We start from the raw sequence: 15698 nt of genomic DNA, 5'->3' as shown, positions 1-15698 counted from the left end.
AAAAACCCCAAAAAATACATTAGAAAAAAATAAACCCAAACAAACCCCAAACCCACTGGACTTAAATGTCACAAATGCTGAGAAGTCACAGGCCCATAGAGTTCATATACCTGTTTCTCTTGCACTCTTCTGGCCCATTAAAGGCAGACAGGACGGCAGATGAAGCACAGCTCTTTTGGCTGGGTTTGTTAGTAACTTCCTTCATCTGCTGTGTAAATAATTTATGGCTGAAGTAGGTCTGCAACCCAAGAACCCTCCTGCAAATACCAGCAGCCAAGAGAAGTGGCACAAAGAAGGACATGCAGAGGAATAAGGCACATCCCTTCTCTTGCAGCTGCATTTAAGCCATAATTATCTATATGCTGCCTAAGCTGTAAGGGAGAACACTGTTAATACAAAGGTGCTACTAGAGAGCAAAGACTTCTGATCAATACATAAGTTAAAAGAATTCAAAAATTGAATGCACATCAGCAGAAGGTTTGAATTTGGAAAGGCTACAAGGAGTGGAATTTCAGGCACAGCTTTTTAACACAACATAAGCCAGAGCTGAATAAAAATGCAGGACAAAGATGAGGTTCTGGTTTAAGGCACAGGGAGGAGGGACAAGAATGTGGGGTCAAGTTGGAGGGAACAATAAGGCAGGAGAGATGAGGACTTTAGGGAACACCTTCTTACTATGAAGTATGAAAAAACCCCATAAAACTCAGAAATAACCTACAGCAACCAGAGTGTGGTATTGAAGCAAGCTGAAGCACTAAGAAATGATGGATTTCACGGAGCCTCAAGGGAGCAGATGTTGAGCAAGTGAGATAAGCACAGCCTGGGACATGGCAAGTCAAGTGCTAAAGTACAGCACAAACACAAGGGTAAAGTGGATTGTGGATTAGAGGCAGACAGTAGAGCCTGGAGAGCCTAAGCACAGCACTGAGTGACTGAGCTGCAGCTAAACTGCCACACATTAATTTTCCTAGCGAGGAAGTGAAATTCTATAGAAGAAATCTATAATTAATGATCAAGAAATTAACATCCAAGTCAGTCATATAAGTGAAGTTAGGAAAACTAAGAACTATTCATTCCAGTTATTTATTGTTTATTGAATTGAAAGAAAGGGAATACAAACATTTCTGTTAAGTGCTGTGCACCAACATGGAAAAAGTGTATTTTTTTTAAAAAATCCTAATAAAAACAAATCAGAAGTTAATGTAGTTCCAATTGAACAATTTTTAAAGATATGTTTAAAATACTACACATTTATAAAATAAAAAAGTTAAAACGGTGTTCTGTAAATAATTAGTAAAACAAGTGAAAATAAATACGAGACCCAAAGTTCTTATGTTTTTAATGTAATATAGCAAAGAAATTTTTAACTACTTAATAATATCTGAGGAGAGTAACAAAAATCCAGAAAGTTTAAGAACGCAATCCTTTGAAACATTTAATATCAGTCCATAGCAAATAGTCATTACATACCAAAAGCTCTAAGTGTTAACTAGTTCCACCACAACTCCATATAAATCTTGACAATTTAGAAATCTTGAGATCAACAATAAAGTTCTTTTCTTGATCTCTACAGCTTGGTTTGTAAGTACATACATGCTTTGAGGATCCATTTTGTCCCATATGTTTTCAAGGAGCCAATAACTTTTTCCATCTGTGCCTAAAAATGTTAAGTTTCAAATCTAGCACATATACCCTAAGAATGAAAAATGTTTATGAAAAAAGATGGGGCACAATGAATTTCAAATTTATAAAAATATACTGATATTAACCAAAACCTTCTGGTCAAAGGACACTTCACATACACACGACTTAAAGTATGCAATAAAACATGACAAGTACCTAGAACATTTGGTTCTCTGTCTGTTCATGGAACACATGCACACACACACTCATACCAGATGGGAGGAACACTCTCACAGATGTTTAACTGAATCCAGATTATCTGGATTAATAGACAGAAAACTTGGCTACAGTTTATTTCAACTAGAGGCAGCTACTGCAGCAGTAGTTCAACACTGCACACTTCAATTAAGTCCACCCTGTTTAAAGAAAGTGTCATAGTTAATGATTTTGCTTTCTAGACATCATTAAAAGTAGCAGTTTTCAAAAATCAAGTATGGCAGCTGAAAATGGACTCAAGCCAATGTGGAAAAGACAGGAGGAGGGCAAAAGGAGGATTGGCCATTTATGGGATGGGTGCTCCTCTTAATAGTTGTCGCAAAAAGAAATTAGATAAAAGTGTATTTTGTAGCTAAAATATGGCCAAACTATCGAAAGTGCATTTTTCCTCCTCCCCCTTAAGTTACAGTAGTTTGTTTGTTGGTCAGTAAATCCTGCTTTTTATGTCCATTATTTTTTCTCTACCTCCCTCCCCATTTGGATCTACAACATATCCCCTCGAGCTACAGCTAATTGTACGAGTCCAGGCTTCCTGCTAAGGAAGCCTTTACAACTAATTTTGGGTGGGAGTATCACTTGGCAGTGTAAAAATACACAACTAGACACAAACTCCCAACAGCAGATAATTTTATTAAACATTACCTGGTTGAAGCCAAGTTGAGAAGTAACTGGCAAGATCTGGGCAGATTTCTAGCTTGCATCTTTGCTCCAATCATAAAGAGAAGTTAACTTTAAAGTTGGAGAACTTTAGAAAAGACAGAGGGAATTTACAAACAAAGGTGTCATTTCCCCCACTTCCCTCCCCTCCAAAACATTAACAGAGCTACCATTTTCCCTTTTGTGTTCCATTGTGCCTTGAAAATTACTTACCTGAACAGATAAAGAACATTCATAATAAAATGCTTCAGCATTTTGTTTTTTTAGATCTGCCTTGATAATAACCTGGGGCTACTGTGAATATTTGAAGCCAACAGGTGAACAGAGAAAGTTACAAAATGAGTACACACTTACAGTATTTTCTTCTCTAAAACCATGGGCCTGCTGACTGGAAATACAGTAATTTATTGTGGGTGTGTACTTGTTCCAGCCTTACACTCCAGTCTATGAACATTTTTAAGCACATGGAAATCAATGTGTTGCAAATGAGCAAGCTAATTTGGGTTTTCCCCCCCACCCCACCCTAGTCTCATTTTATTGTCTGTGCACAAAAAGTATTGGTACTTTTCAATCCACATAGTGTGAATATGCAGTGTGTTGGAAATAATTTAGGTTGGTCTTTCATCTCCAGGTTGGGATTCTACTCACTGCTACATCTCTAATGGCAGCTGCTGTGGGACTGAGTAGTGTGGCAAAATGAAGATTAATCTCACCTTTCTGTCCTGCCTGCTCATAGCCCTGAGATGCAAACAGGCTGGCACTGAGACACTCTGGAAGCAGTGCCACCTGCTTGGAGCTTACCATTACATGGCATGGCTGCACCAGGACACCAAGGGAGAGAGGTCCCACATGTGCTTCTCCCTAACTCAGCTTCTAAATACCTCAGAGGGACAAACCAAGTCCAGAAGAGAGGGGCAGTGTTTTGGCAGAGGTCCTACATTTAAATTCCTAATTGCACTGCTGTGCAAAGCAGGCATCAGTCCACACACCCCCCGCAGCTGTACCAGGGAAGGAGTCTCACTCTGGTTAGTTATGGCCACCACATTAAAAATGCCTGAAGTGCATATAAAACTTTAAATCTGCACTTGAGATTTGATCCAGCCTTCAGCATCTGCCTAAAGTTCCCACTTTATTTCCACGAGTACATAGTGACAGACCACTGCATGAGATGTTAAGAGACATAAAACCCATTATTCTCCTTACTCTCCCTAAACAATATTTGGTTTGAAAACGTAAGTTCCAGAATAAGACAATACTAAGAATAACTTCCAAAGATTCACATGCTGGCATTGCTTATGAATTATACCATGGTTTGAACATGTAAAACACTTCTACAAGTTACTGTTTACAGTTTAGGTAATTAACTTTTCCTTAAACCCCAAGGTTTAGCTTACTCAAATTTGATCACGGGAACTTGTCTGTTTTCCTGCAACATTAAGGCCACAGTCCTGACTCATCTTGCACTTTCTGAACTAGGAAGGGAAATAGTTTCCTCCAGAACTGATTAAAGGAAGAAGGAACTGATGCATCATCTTAAGTTTACACATGTATTCTCAGTGCTGTGAGACAGTAATTGCTATCAAAGCATTCACCTTAGTTTTAAGGCCGAACATTAAGTTCCTACCTGGTTTTGGAGGTATTAGAAGACTCGTATGTCAGATTTGGGGCTGGTTTCAACCACAGTATCAGAATCTCAACTCATGCTTAAGTTTGCACACAAGGCAAGACAAACACCACTGGATGGCTGGAATCTAAAAGAAAAAAAAATCTAACCTGCTAACCTTTGTTTTTCTGGGAAACGCCACACTCCCATTCATCAAGGTGGCTACACCTCTCTTCCCAGGAATTCCAGCAAACCTTCCCCCACCCTTCTTCCACACATGACTAATAAGGACACTAAATCGTTATCTCATGAAAGGATGAAGTCCACACTCCTGCTCACATATGACTCTGGTGGCTTGCCCTTCCCTGCTCCTTCTTTACTTCGCAGCAGTACCAACACTACCTTTCCAAGGTGGCAAAAGGGAATCCAGTGCCATCCCATAATGGATTTGTATGTAGTGCAGAAGCACAGAGATGCCAGGCCATCTGTTTATGTCAAAAAGAATAAATATTTAAACTATAAGTGCTTGGTTTTTCTTAATATGGGACATTAGTGGAACTAATCCTAGATGTGTCAAGATGTTCACGGCACCAGCTTGCAACGAAGTCTGGGAGAGGCATTTAAATCTGCAAACTTAAAAGTATAGTCTCAACAACAAAATCTGTCCATCCTTATCAAATAAAGAAAAAATTTCCATCATAATACAAGTGTTTAATTATGATTTGTACGTAAATTACTTATACAAAGTGTTGACTTTGTGAAGAAAGGACTCTTTCAACACATTCTTCCCCCAAAGTGTAGTCTACCTTTTACACCAGCATTGTTGCATATGTTTATGTAATGAAAAAAAACAAAAGACCTCTTCTTATTTCAGCTCTTACACTGGTAGGTGCAGTCTGAATGCTTTTTTTTCCTAACTAATACAGTTTAACTGCTAAGATGGACAGTGAACTCCTCCATCTGAAACAAGCTTTACTGCCTACATAAATCTCCTTCCAGCCACTGCTTTTGATTGGGTCAGGACACTCCAGAAAAGCATCAGTGATACCGTGTTTCACAACACTTCTTGCATTGTTTAAATTCCAAATGTATACAAATGAAGTCATTTTAATCCTATAAATAATTTATTTTTAAAAAATTGTGCTGTTAACCCCTTTGCAGGGCAACGAGCTATGTGAAAAGTACAAAACTTTTTGTCAAATGTGATACTGAGAGTGCTTTTGACATAGTTCATTGGTTTATCCTCTCAATTGTTAGATATACTGCGCAACGGGCAAGGCTAGAATCCATGAACCAAGCTGCAAAGATCTCAAGCTAAGTAAGGCGGAGAGAGACTTGAGAAACAAGAGAAGGAAATACTTTCCTATCCAATGTATACTCTTCAGACTAAAGCACTCTTTCTATCAAGCCTTCTAAACTGTTAAATAAAGTGTTCCAAACAAGCATTTAAACTTCATTACACAGAAGAGCAACAAGAACAGTAGCCTGCCAGACAAAAAGGCAGGAGGGAAAAATATATATACTGAGTTCAATGGTTAGCCTGAATGTAGCACAGTTCTTCACAACCGATGGGGGGGTAATTTCAACACGGTGTCCAACAAAGTTCTAAAGACGTGCTTCATCTCAACTGGTTACTATGAAGCAAAGGTGGTAAATGTTTGGCCCCAACCGGGCTTCAGAAATGGTTCTTTTTCATGACGAGCATGTCTGTCCAGCTATCAATCATGTTTGTTTGCACCAAATCCCAAGCCATTTAAAATACGACTAATTAAGTTAAACTGAAGTCGTCTGCTCCAAATTCGCCATCAACTATCCATGCTACTGCATTCCTCTGAGCAAAAACAAAAACATAGAGAGAAAGAAAGAAATCGCAGCTTGAAGGTCTTAGCAACAGTTCATATTTCTATCATGAGGTAATTAATACAGTCTATTTACATAAATTTTAACTGAACATGCACTAGCTAATGGATCTTATACTGTAGCTAAATTCGATGCTTAAAATTACTTATTTTACATAAAATTATTCAAAACAATCTAGGAATTATTTTAGCATGTTAGGTGTGGGTACTCAAAAAGCATCTGGTGCAAAAAGACGTAACACACATTTACATTCAAGTTCATGGGGAGTGTGCTAATGACAGAGCTGTCCTGTCACCCATTTAGGATTCCTAAGTGGTTAGATATTATTCTGTGCACCTACGCCTCTTGTGAAAACACTGCTGTGAGAAATCCATTTGTGGTTGGTTTGGTTTTCATGGCACTTACTGGTTCATTTTCTGGAGGAGCTAAGAAAGAGTGAGCAAGCAGCTCACTGGAGAAAACAACAAAGCCATGAGTAAAACCAGCTGGAGGACAGGCTCTGACTCCTTATGGGGCCATTCCAGGTGTTACAGATTAGCCAGGCTGGTCCACCTAGTCCAAGACTAGAAGTACATGTATCAAAGCACTGGAGCAGGCAGAAGAGTTAATTCTTACTCCTAACATCCATCCAACTTTTAGCCATTTTTATCTAAGGGATATTCTGAACTAGAGGTGTTTACTTATCTACAAGCACTTAATGGATTTATCTTGGATTACTTTGCCCAGGTTCCCCTTGAAGTCTCATCCACGAGGTTCTGTGACAATAGGATATACTATATATCATTTTAATGTCTCCTGTAAATTCTCACTGCAAGGCTGAATATGTAATGACAGAAGCATATAAAGTGCTCAACAACTCCCCAGCAGTCATCTTTTTAATCTGGGGGAGGCAAGAAGGGCTGAGAACAGCTGGGCACATTTTGGCAGGAAAAAAATGAGCATTATCTCTCTCTCCCCTGGATACATGTGGTTACTGATGGTTAGTAAAGATACAAACGTGTACAGGTCCTCTAGGGTAAAACTTTACACTCTCTCTACACACTGGAAATTCCTTTTGTAACCATTACAATACCATTACTCAATTTGCAGTGTGGTTAGAATGCACCGTTTAAATTTTAATAACATCGTACATTAGTAAACCTAAGCATTGAAAGAAAGGTTTTTATGGAGTCTGCATAAATAAGTTCATATAATTCTAAGGTCTTAGTGACACCACAGTTTTCTATAGGTCCATGTCAGAATAATGTTGGAAATAATCAGTTTTGTCTTTTTTTATACCACAAATTGAGTAACTCAGATAAAAACCGCCAGTCATACACTAGAAAAACCAAAACAAAGCAGTAAGTGATTTTTCAGCAAGACATTTTTTTACCTTCAATATCCTGGTTGTCTACGAAAGGCGCTGGTCCCCATATCCTAACGGTGCCGTCGTCGGAGGCGCTGGCCATCATGGCCGGGACCTGCGGGTTCCAGCTCACGCAGTTCACCGTGCGCGTGTGCCCCGTCAGCTCCGCGATGGGCAGCTCGCTGCGCTTGTGCCAGATGTACACTTTGTGATCTGAACCAAACACATGGAAAGCAGCCTGAGCAGCTCTGCTCTGCACAGACCCACCTGTGGGGCCAACAGCGTTTTCACACCTGCTCTCATTAAAACCCATGCCAAAAACCTGAGTCTCCAGTGTGGAATGGCACTAACAAAATTTTTCTTTTAAAAGTGATCAGAAGAGCACAGGCAAAGCTCTTCCGTTAAGAGACACATTATTTTTTAAGAAAATCTCCTACACTTGGTGTTTGAAGAAAAACGTTTGACTGTAATGCAAATAAGTCAATACAAGGGTAAAAAGAGAAACTAAACTACTCTTTAATTACATGTATGGAATTGTAATCTTATTCAAAAGGAAGACTTGCAGAGTTTTCCCCCCCTCAAATTAATTGTATTTGCAAATTAGTAAATGCATTATAAAGTCATGAGTACTAAGAATAACTATAACCTCCTGTTGATGAGTACCAGATAAAATCACAGCTTTATAGTTTATGAAAAACATTTTAACACTAAAAGCCTGTAACACTCCAGTGAAAGTGCAAACAGAGCAAATGAGGGAGGGCTAAAGCTTAATGGCTCAAACTGTGAGCTATTACTGTCTTCAACAACCAGTTACTGTGTGGTATTTAAAGATATCAATTTGTACATATTGAAGTAGATGTATAATAAACTCTGCATATCCTATTTTGTGATGGGAAGCTTTTAATTACTTCTATTGCTAGCATTACACAAAAGCCTAGTATTGGGGTCTACCAACCAAATGAATGTATTTTGATCTATTTAAAAGGCTTTCACATAGATGCCACTGAAGGCTCAGCAAACACACCAATCTTCCTCTATTCCTCCTCCCAGCCCCTTATAAAACATACTTGCTCTCTGACCTTCCTGCTAGAAAAGCCTCATGGCTTTTTCCCATGTGGTAACTCTTGTCCTGTGCTGAATTAACTCATCTGAGGTATCACCTTCACATGTGCTTGTGCTGATGCCAATGTTCTGGCTGTGCTTCCATTCCACTTAGGATTTCATGGGGACTGCATATCCATGCCATTCACCAAACAACACAATTCACACACTAGACACACAAGCCTCTGCTCCGTCAATAACCAATGCCTAAAGACAAAGCAGTACTTTGGTTCGGAAAAAACAAGATAGCTACTTTAAGGCAGCAGTCAAGTCCCCTCTGAGACAGACTTCTATTTTCTTCCTATGGATGCAATTGCCAGGAAAACCCCTACCTAGCTGACAAGATGTTTTAAGAGGTTATGACAATGTGATCAACTACTTTTTAAAGCCAACTATGAGAATATGACCTGTAATTATTGCTTGCTTGTTTCTTAAATATAGTTTCACTAGCCACGTTTGCACAAAGGCAACAGCTTCAGACAGTTCAAATCTAAGAAACCATCAGATCCTTACTGCCATTTCAACTACAGTAGTTTTTAAACAATGGAAGTCAAACTGGGTGACAAAGACTGCTATACTACAGTAGCTACACCTGCACATAATTATAGCTAAATCCTGAACTTTCAGGCACTCAGGTCTCAAAGACATTTGTCCAGCCATGGAAAAAGGTTCACACTGGATTGGAGGACTGCAGGTGCTGTCCTTCAGTCATATTCCACTGGATATAGTCAGAGAGTGAAACTTGGTTTTCTTTTAGATATATATCATATTTCCCAAAAGCAGAGAATAGGAAATGCCTTGGCCAACCTTGTTTCCTAAGAACTATGCGTTACACATTACTTGCAGTAATTTGTTTACATATTACAAGTGTAATTCTTAGCCTTGCATAAGCTTGAATTTTAAGTGACCTCCATGGCAGATGATGGCACTACCCTAGTGACAAAACTGAACCAACACATAAGCTTTTGACAAATTCCTACTCTTGCCACAGACAGCTGAATAAAAACATACTACAAAGCCTTTAATCACCAAGAAACTCTACCAGACTATGTCAACAACTGCCTAATTTGAGGCTACTCTGTCTGTAATTAAAGTGATTCTATGGAAATTAAAATAAGCTCACCACACCTGTATCTTCAACAGGCAAATGAAGCTGTTATTCCCCATAAGTACATTTTATTCAAACCAGAAGTCTAAATATCATACCACAAAAAAAAAAAAAAAAAAAAATCAAGAACACCCCACCCACTTCTAATTAAAACTGTGCAGATGCTTTTGCTTTAGAGGAGGAACACAAAAGAGACATTAATGTGTTCTACCTCTGCCATCCTCTCAGAAGATTCTGTCTGCCAGCCCACAATTACTTCTTGAAGTATGCCACAATCTCAGCACGCCTCAAATTTATTTCATGAGCCAGTTGGTTTGCTTTTCTAATGTTGTTGTTAGCAACTGTCATCTATAAGATGAAGGTATATGCAGGATACAGTGTTCCAGTTTTCTGCACAAAGGAGAATGGTGTTACCTTCACTGCCACTCGCAATGAAATCTTCATTATGACCTCCAAAACACGAGTGAATTGTGTAAAATCCTTGTGTAACACCTTGATACTTTCTCACTAGAACTCTGTCTTGTAAGTCCCATAAGTGAACTCCCTGGAAATAAGAAATTTAAAGAATGTTATTTTATCAGTAAGTATTATTAATGGCATTCTTCTGAGCAATGAAAAAATATTAGACATGGCACTACTTTAGAGCCTACTTCAGTACTGTTATTAAGTGAAAAGAGTAAAGATGTTTCAAATTACTAAACTAAACTTTCACAGTAGGTCCCTTCCACACTGAAAGCTTTATTCTTACCCAAGGTTTCAAAAGCAGAAATAGATATATAGAATCTGAGCCCCTAGACATGTAAAGTGCCACAGTTCTTGCTACACCTGGCTTCTCAATGCAACAGCCAGACAATAACATTTAATAGTACATATTTCCCAATATGAAACTCTTGACTATAAATCAGTCAAAAAAAAAAAAAAATCAGGTCACAAGAATAAGATTGCCTTCTTGTCAGAGAATTAATTCCATGCTGCATTTATGAATATTAAGGCCTTCATATTACACAATATACAACCAGTTAATGTCAAATGTTCCAACTCATATCTAAATATTTAAAAACAGGTAGCAGTTGCAAGCAGATTTATTTCCATTTCCTTTCAACATTCCCAACTCACCTGAGTTGCTACATTTAACAAAGCTAAACGGCCATTTTTTGAAATAGTAAACGACATAATAGGATGATCCTCTTGTACTCTGAAATGATAAAGACATGAGAGTCAAGATAACCAAACAATGATGCAGCACCAAGACAACCGGCATGTCCTGTCTCTGCAGTATGATCAGGGAATAACAGTTCCAAATCTGAAATATTGTATGACTCTATAAACCAGTACAAGCCAGGTTTGCAACACTTGTTTATATTTAGGCTAAACACCAAGACCAAAAAGGACTTCGGACCTCAACTCCTAAATTCAAGGCAGAATCTACTAAAATATGCCAGGAATTGAGAGCACTACAAGTCCTAGTGATGACAGAAATGCCAAAACATCCACCAGAAACCTACTCCAGTGCTTAGAAGTTATTAGAACTTATTAGTTCTAATATTAGCATTAGAAGTTATTTCTAATACTTGATCTAATGCTGCTTGTAGAAACTTACTCACTAATCCTTGTCCCATATTTTAACATTGAGAACATTTAATAACTTGTTTCTCATCCTGTCCCCCACATCCTTCCTCAATTTTCTTCTGACACTAAGAAGCAGGAATTCAGAACCAAATAAAGAGGCATTTACATGTTCCTGTCTGTGAGATCCTCGAAGTTATAACCCCGAATCCGCTGGTGTGTGTCCGACGCTAGAACAGTTTTCCCATCACTCAAGCACCAAAGGCATTGTACTCTCACCCCTTCCCAGGAGTCAAGGAGATTACCATCTAAATCCTGAGCAGAAGAAAAAAACAACAGACATTCAACTATTAGTTGATTGGTTTCTGAGGAGCGAGCAGTGACACAAAAAAATATTTTCCACTTTCTATTCAGGCAATTGCTACAGAAAGCAATCTTACCCTTTATAAGGGAGGTCTTAATGAATTAGGAGTTGGTTGACTTAACCAAGGGCTTTTGTAGGAATCTGCCCTGGAGAGCAGAGAATCCCTCCTGTCACTTACTTTCTCGTGCCACCTGCACCCCATCACTGAGCTGACCTTCACAGTGTGGTCTGCATACTACATTATTATTGTGGGAACCAGTTGAAAAAAATAATCAAGAATATGGTGAAACTGTGGACCACCACCCCAAACCAACATTAGTCAAGTAATGAGGGTCTCACATTTTTCATTAAGCAAAGACAGCATGCAAACACTAAGAAAGATGTAGTCAAAATTCCGTGGAATAAAAACACTTGTGGACAAACCTACTCCTTTTTATTGGTGTTTTTAGCATCTAAGGAAATTCCAGACCACAAATCCTCCTTGAGGCAGGCAAAAGATTCTCAAAAACCTTCAAACTGCCCCATACAAAAGTGCTGCTGAAATACGTGCATTAATGTATTGCTTCTTTGAATTACAAAGGATCAGAAGCTTTAGTGTACACACACAAAACCTGAAAAAACATCAACCAAACTTCAATTTCTTGCTTTGCTTTCAAAGGGACAGATGGAGAGAACTTACACACTGATAGAACTGTCCACGCTGCCCTCCCGTTACAAAACGCTTCCCATCAGGATTCCAGGCCACACTTGTTAAACTGTCTTCATGAGACTGGCTCATCTTTGTCCTCAGCTCCCCAGTCTGAAAAATAAACGAAGGCAGTGGGGCCTTATACCAGAACCCTTTCCCAAAGAGGTACTGGTAATTTTATCTGACATGAACAGAGTTTGGAGGTGCATATATTTCAACAGGCTTATTAAAAAGCAACACATATTTATGAATAATGCAATGAAAAGGCAGAACTACTTTAGTATATCCAGTGAATCTGGACTTGATTTGGGTCAATTTCTTTTGTCTCTAAAATCAAGAGAGATAGAATAGTTGGTGTGTCAGACAACTAAAAGATTTTGAGTGAACAAAAACAAATTATATGAACAAGTCAAGAGAGTGACAAGCACTATTAAATGAATGAAACCCAAAACACTGAAAGAAAGGAGGCAGGCAGAGACTACAAGAAAAGATGTGACAAAATACATTTTAGTAAGAAGTTAGGAATATCACAATAGTTAGAATGTTTTCCTCCTTGAGCTGAAGCTCTCCATGCCAAAATTTAGCTTTCATGAAGCCTAGCATATAAAGCTACCGTTTCACAAGCCAGAACACCAATGAGTGGCATTGTCAGCAGTGTTCTTCACTGAGCCAATTTAGTCAATTAAACAGAAGAAAAGTGTTCCAAGGGTGAAGAAAGGGAACGTTTTTGTTTTAGGCAACTACATTAGTTCAGAGTCCAAGACAGCACAAGGAAGTCTATGCAGCTCTAAACCAAGGCAAGGGAAGCTTTTGTATCGACTCAAGTGCCCATAAAATTCAACAGCAGAAAGTGACTTTCAAATTTATGGAGGGAATGGCAAAATGCCCAGGTGCCTGATGGAAAAATCATAAATTGAAACCTCTTTCACTAACTTCACTGGGAGGATTACATGAAGCAAAATGGTTTGCATCTTTTACTTTTGCTACTTGTTACAATCACCGATGAGCATCTGCTTCCCTTCAATGATACTTCTGCCCTCTGCTTCTCTTGATTCATTTGCTGTCCTGCTCTTCAGGAGCTCTCTGACATCCTATGCATTTATGCCATCCCTTCTCAGAAAGATTAGTAACCCCACACACAAGAATTGCTGCACAATCCCAGACACTTAAGACTTGGAGTTCAATTTCAGTTCTGTCCTCCAAAGAGCATTTTCAGGCTGCAAATTATTTTTTCAAATTGAGAGGAGGACAGCGGGATCAGCATTTCTTCTTTACATTCCCACCTTGGCAGGAGTTCCCAGCAACTGCTTTTTTCATGACTGCAGTGTTTAGATATTGAAACAAAAGCAGCAGGCTGACCACAAAGTTTTCTTTTTCACTCTTAGCCACCACTTACTTGTACATTCCAGAGCCAAAGCTCAGAACAATCATCTGGGCCACAGGCAACAAGGTAGTTGTCATCTGGACTCCAGGCAATGTAGGAGACCCCGTACGCGTGACCTTCTAATGTCTTAAGTAGTTTTAGCTGGTGAGTGTCCTGGAACAAGAGAGGTTCTTGAGACAGTGCAAATGAACTCCCACCACATTTCACACTTCCAGAGCATCCATCTACAGCATGAGAGGCTTGACAGTTTACAGGGCCAGAAAATGAAAGCCCTAACTTCAACCTTCAAAACAAGAACATTCATAGGTATTTTTGTTCCAGTATTTTGTGATTCTCAACATAAAACTGAAGAAATACCACTGTGTACCAAGTTTTACATTACACTTGCCTTAGTACAGAAGACTTCTGTAGTGTCAAGTTTTTCTACACTTTCTAATGAAAGTATTATCATCTGTATTTCACAGAATTAAGTTACTTTCTTAAAAGGAAAGACATGATGGAAACCTGTTCTGGTTAAATACAGAATCAAAACCCTCACAGCTACTGACAAGGAAAAACCTTGAAGTGCCAATATTTTTATAAGCTTGCATGTATCTTGTGTGTGCTGCTCAAGGAAGAAGATTTACAGAAAGATATTTTAAAAGCTTCCTTGAGAGGTGTTCTTATTTCAGAAGCGTTGCCTACAGCAAGCCGTTTTTTGCCAGATTTAGTGAATGAAGCATACTTGGCACATGCAGCATCTTGTATCATCTCTATATTACAACTGTTTTATTGCTGCTTTGTCGGAGGAACTTCACTTTTCAAGAAGCTTGTAAAAATAAATAGTACAGCTAGATACTGTGAAAACCACACACTGGCTTCCTAAATACAGAAACATGTTTCAGTACAGTAATAGCACTGATTCTTGGTAACAGCATGTACACAATTAGAACAGAGCTTGTTAAAACGCTGACAATAATTATTCTAAAGCCTCTTGGAAAGGGCAATCAAATTGTCCTCCCCCTACCCACCCTCCCCTGTTTTTTTCCATGCACGGCAGATGCTTATATCTCCACCTTTTTTTCAAAAAGCATGACTAATTTGAAAATCTAGCTCAATTTCTCTAATTGTCCCTTCTCTCTTTTTTTCAGTATTAATCAACAGAGCACTTCTTGATTCTAAAGAGAAAGACCAGAGGAAGAGTGACACACAGGATTGTTTCCTGGGATCAGCTGTGAGGGATTTGGTGACTCTCAGCCAGCCTGCAGCACTGGAGGTTCTGCTGGCTAGAAAAAGTAAATTCCTGAAAAGAAAGTGAGCCAAGAATAATCTTCAGGGTGCAGAGAAAGAGAGGCAAATGAATGGACCTCCTCAAGACCCCTTTTCCATTCTAATCATTATTCCTGGGCTGCATTAGACACTGCTGTGTCTACAGCTAAAGTGATTTTCAAGGAAACTGAGTCATGTCTGATATCATCTCACATCCTGGAGCTTGTCTGGAACAGAAATCTTTTTTTTTTAACAACAGGATTAAAGCAGCCTGTCACTTCAGCATATTTGAAACTCATGAGGAACAAGATACATAGGATATTCCTCTTCTAATGATAGCACTCTGTGCCTGTTGCTACCTTCCATACTGCTCTCATACTTCCCTTCAAATACCATAAAGCTGCTATACTATTCTCTAAAATGGTAGTATTTCAGGCAAACATCCCCAAATGTAGTCAACCTACCTCCCACCACCAAAAGAAATCCCAGCACTTCTAGCCCTTAAATACAGCTTCCCAAATTTTTGTTGTGTATGACAAGCAGCTATTCAGGCATCAAGTCTGCAGTAGCTGAGCTCCTTGGCTGAAACACCAAAAACCTGTCAACAGTTTTCAGAAAATGCAGAAGGGATTTTTGTAATGAGCCAGTTAAAGGAGAACTCTTAAGAAGATGCATTTTAGACAAGGTGATGCACAAGGTGCTCATCCTTTGTGCTCCACAGAGATTCTGCCACACTTCCTGACAGTCAAATAATGCATCCCACACAAACCTAGTCAACTCGAGACACTATTTAATGCTGCTGAGTCTTCCTTAGAACTTTGAAATTAGCACACGGAAACGACAACAGAAGCATAGGTTAAGACAGTCTAGACATG

At 38.9% G+C, this 15698-nt stretch overlaps 1 protein-coding gene across 1 annotated transcript in view; it reads right to left on the bottom strand.

Annotated features, from left to right (window-relative positions):
• Positions 1-1409: 1409 nt before the first annotated feature.
• The window catches only part of WDR26 (WD repeat domain 26), a 31284-nt gene continuing 16995 nt past the window's right edge, over positions 1410-15698 (bottom strand). The window contains exons 8-14 of the mRNA XM_002197170.7: positions 13588-13728; positions 12183-12302; positions 11309-11454; positions 10690-10768; positions 9988-10117; positions 7392-7577; positions 1410-5990 (exon numbers count right to left, since the gene is read on the bottom strand). Of these exons, the coding sequence (XP_002197206.4) occupies positions 5965-5990; positions 7392-7577; positions 9988-10117; positions 10690-10768; positions 11309-11454; positions 12183-12302; positions 13588-13728 (828 nt within the window). The 3' untranslated portion in view covers positions 1410-5964. The remainder of the gene's footprint in view (positions 5991-7391; positions 7578-9987; positions 10118-10689; positions 10769-11308; positions 11455-12182; positions 12303-13587; positions 13729-15698) is intronic.

Source organism: Taeniopygia guttata, chromosome 3 (assembly GCF_048771995.1).
Source record: "Taeniopygia guttata chromosome 3, bTaeGut7.mat, whole genome shotgun sequence".
Lineage (NCBI taxonomy): Eukaryota > Metazoa > Chordata > Aves > Passeriformes > Estrildidae > Taeniopygia > Taeniopygia guttata.
The sequence above is the reverse complement of the archived record's forward strand: the minus strand, read 5'-3'. Positions and strand labels throughout refer to the sequence as shown.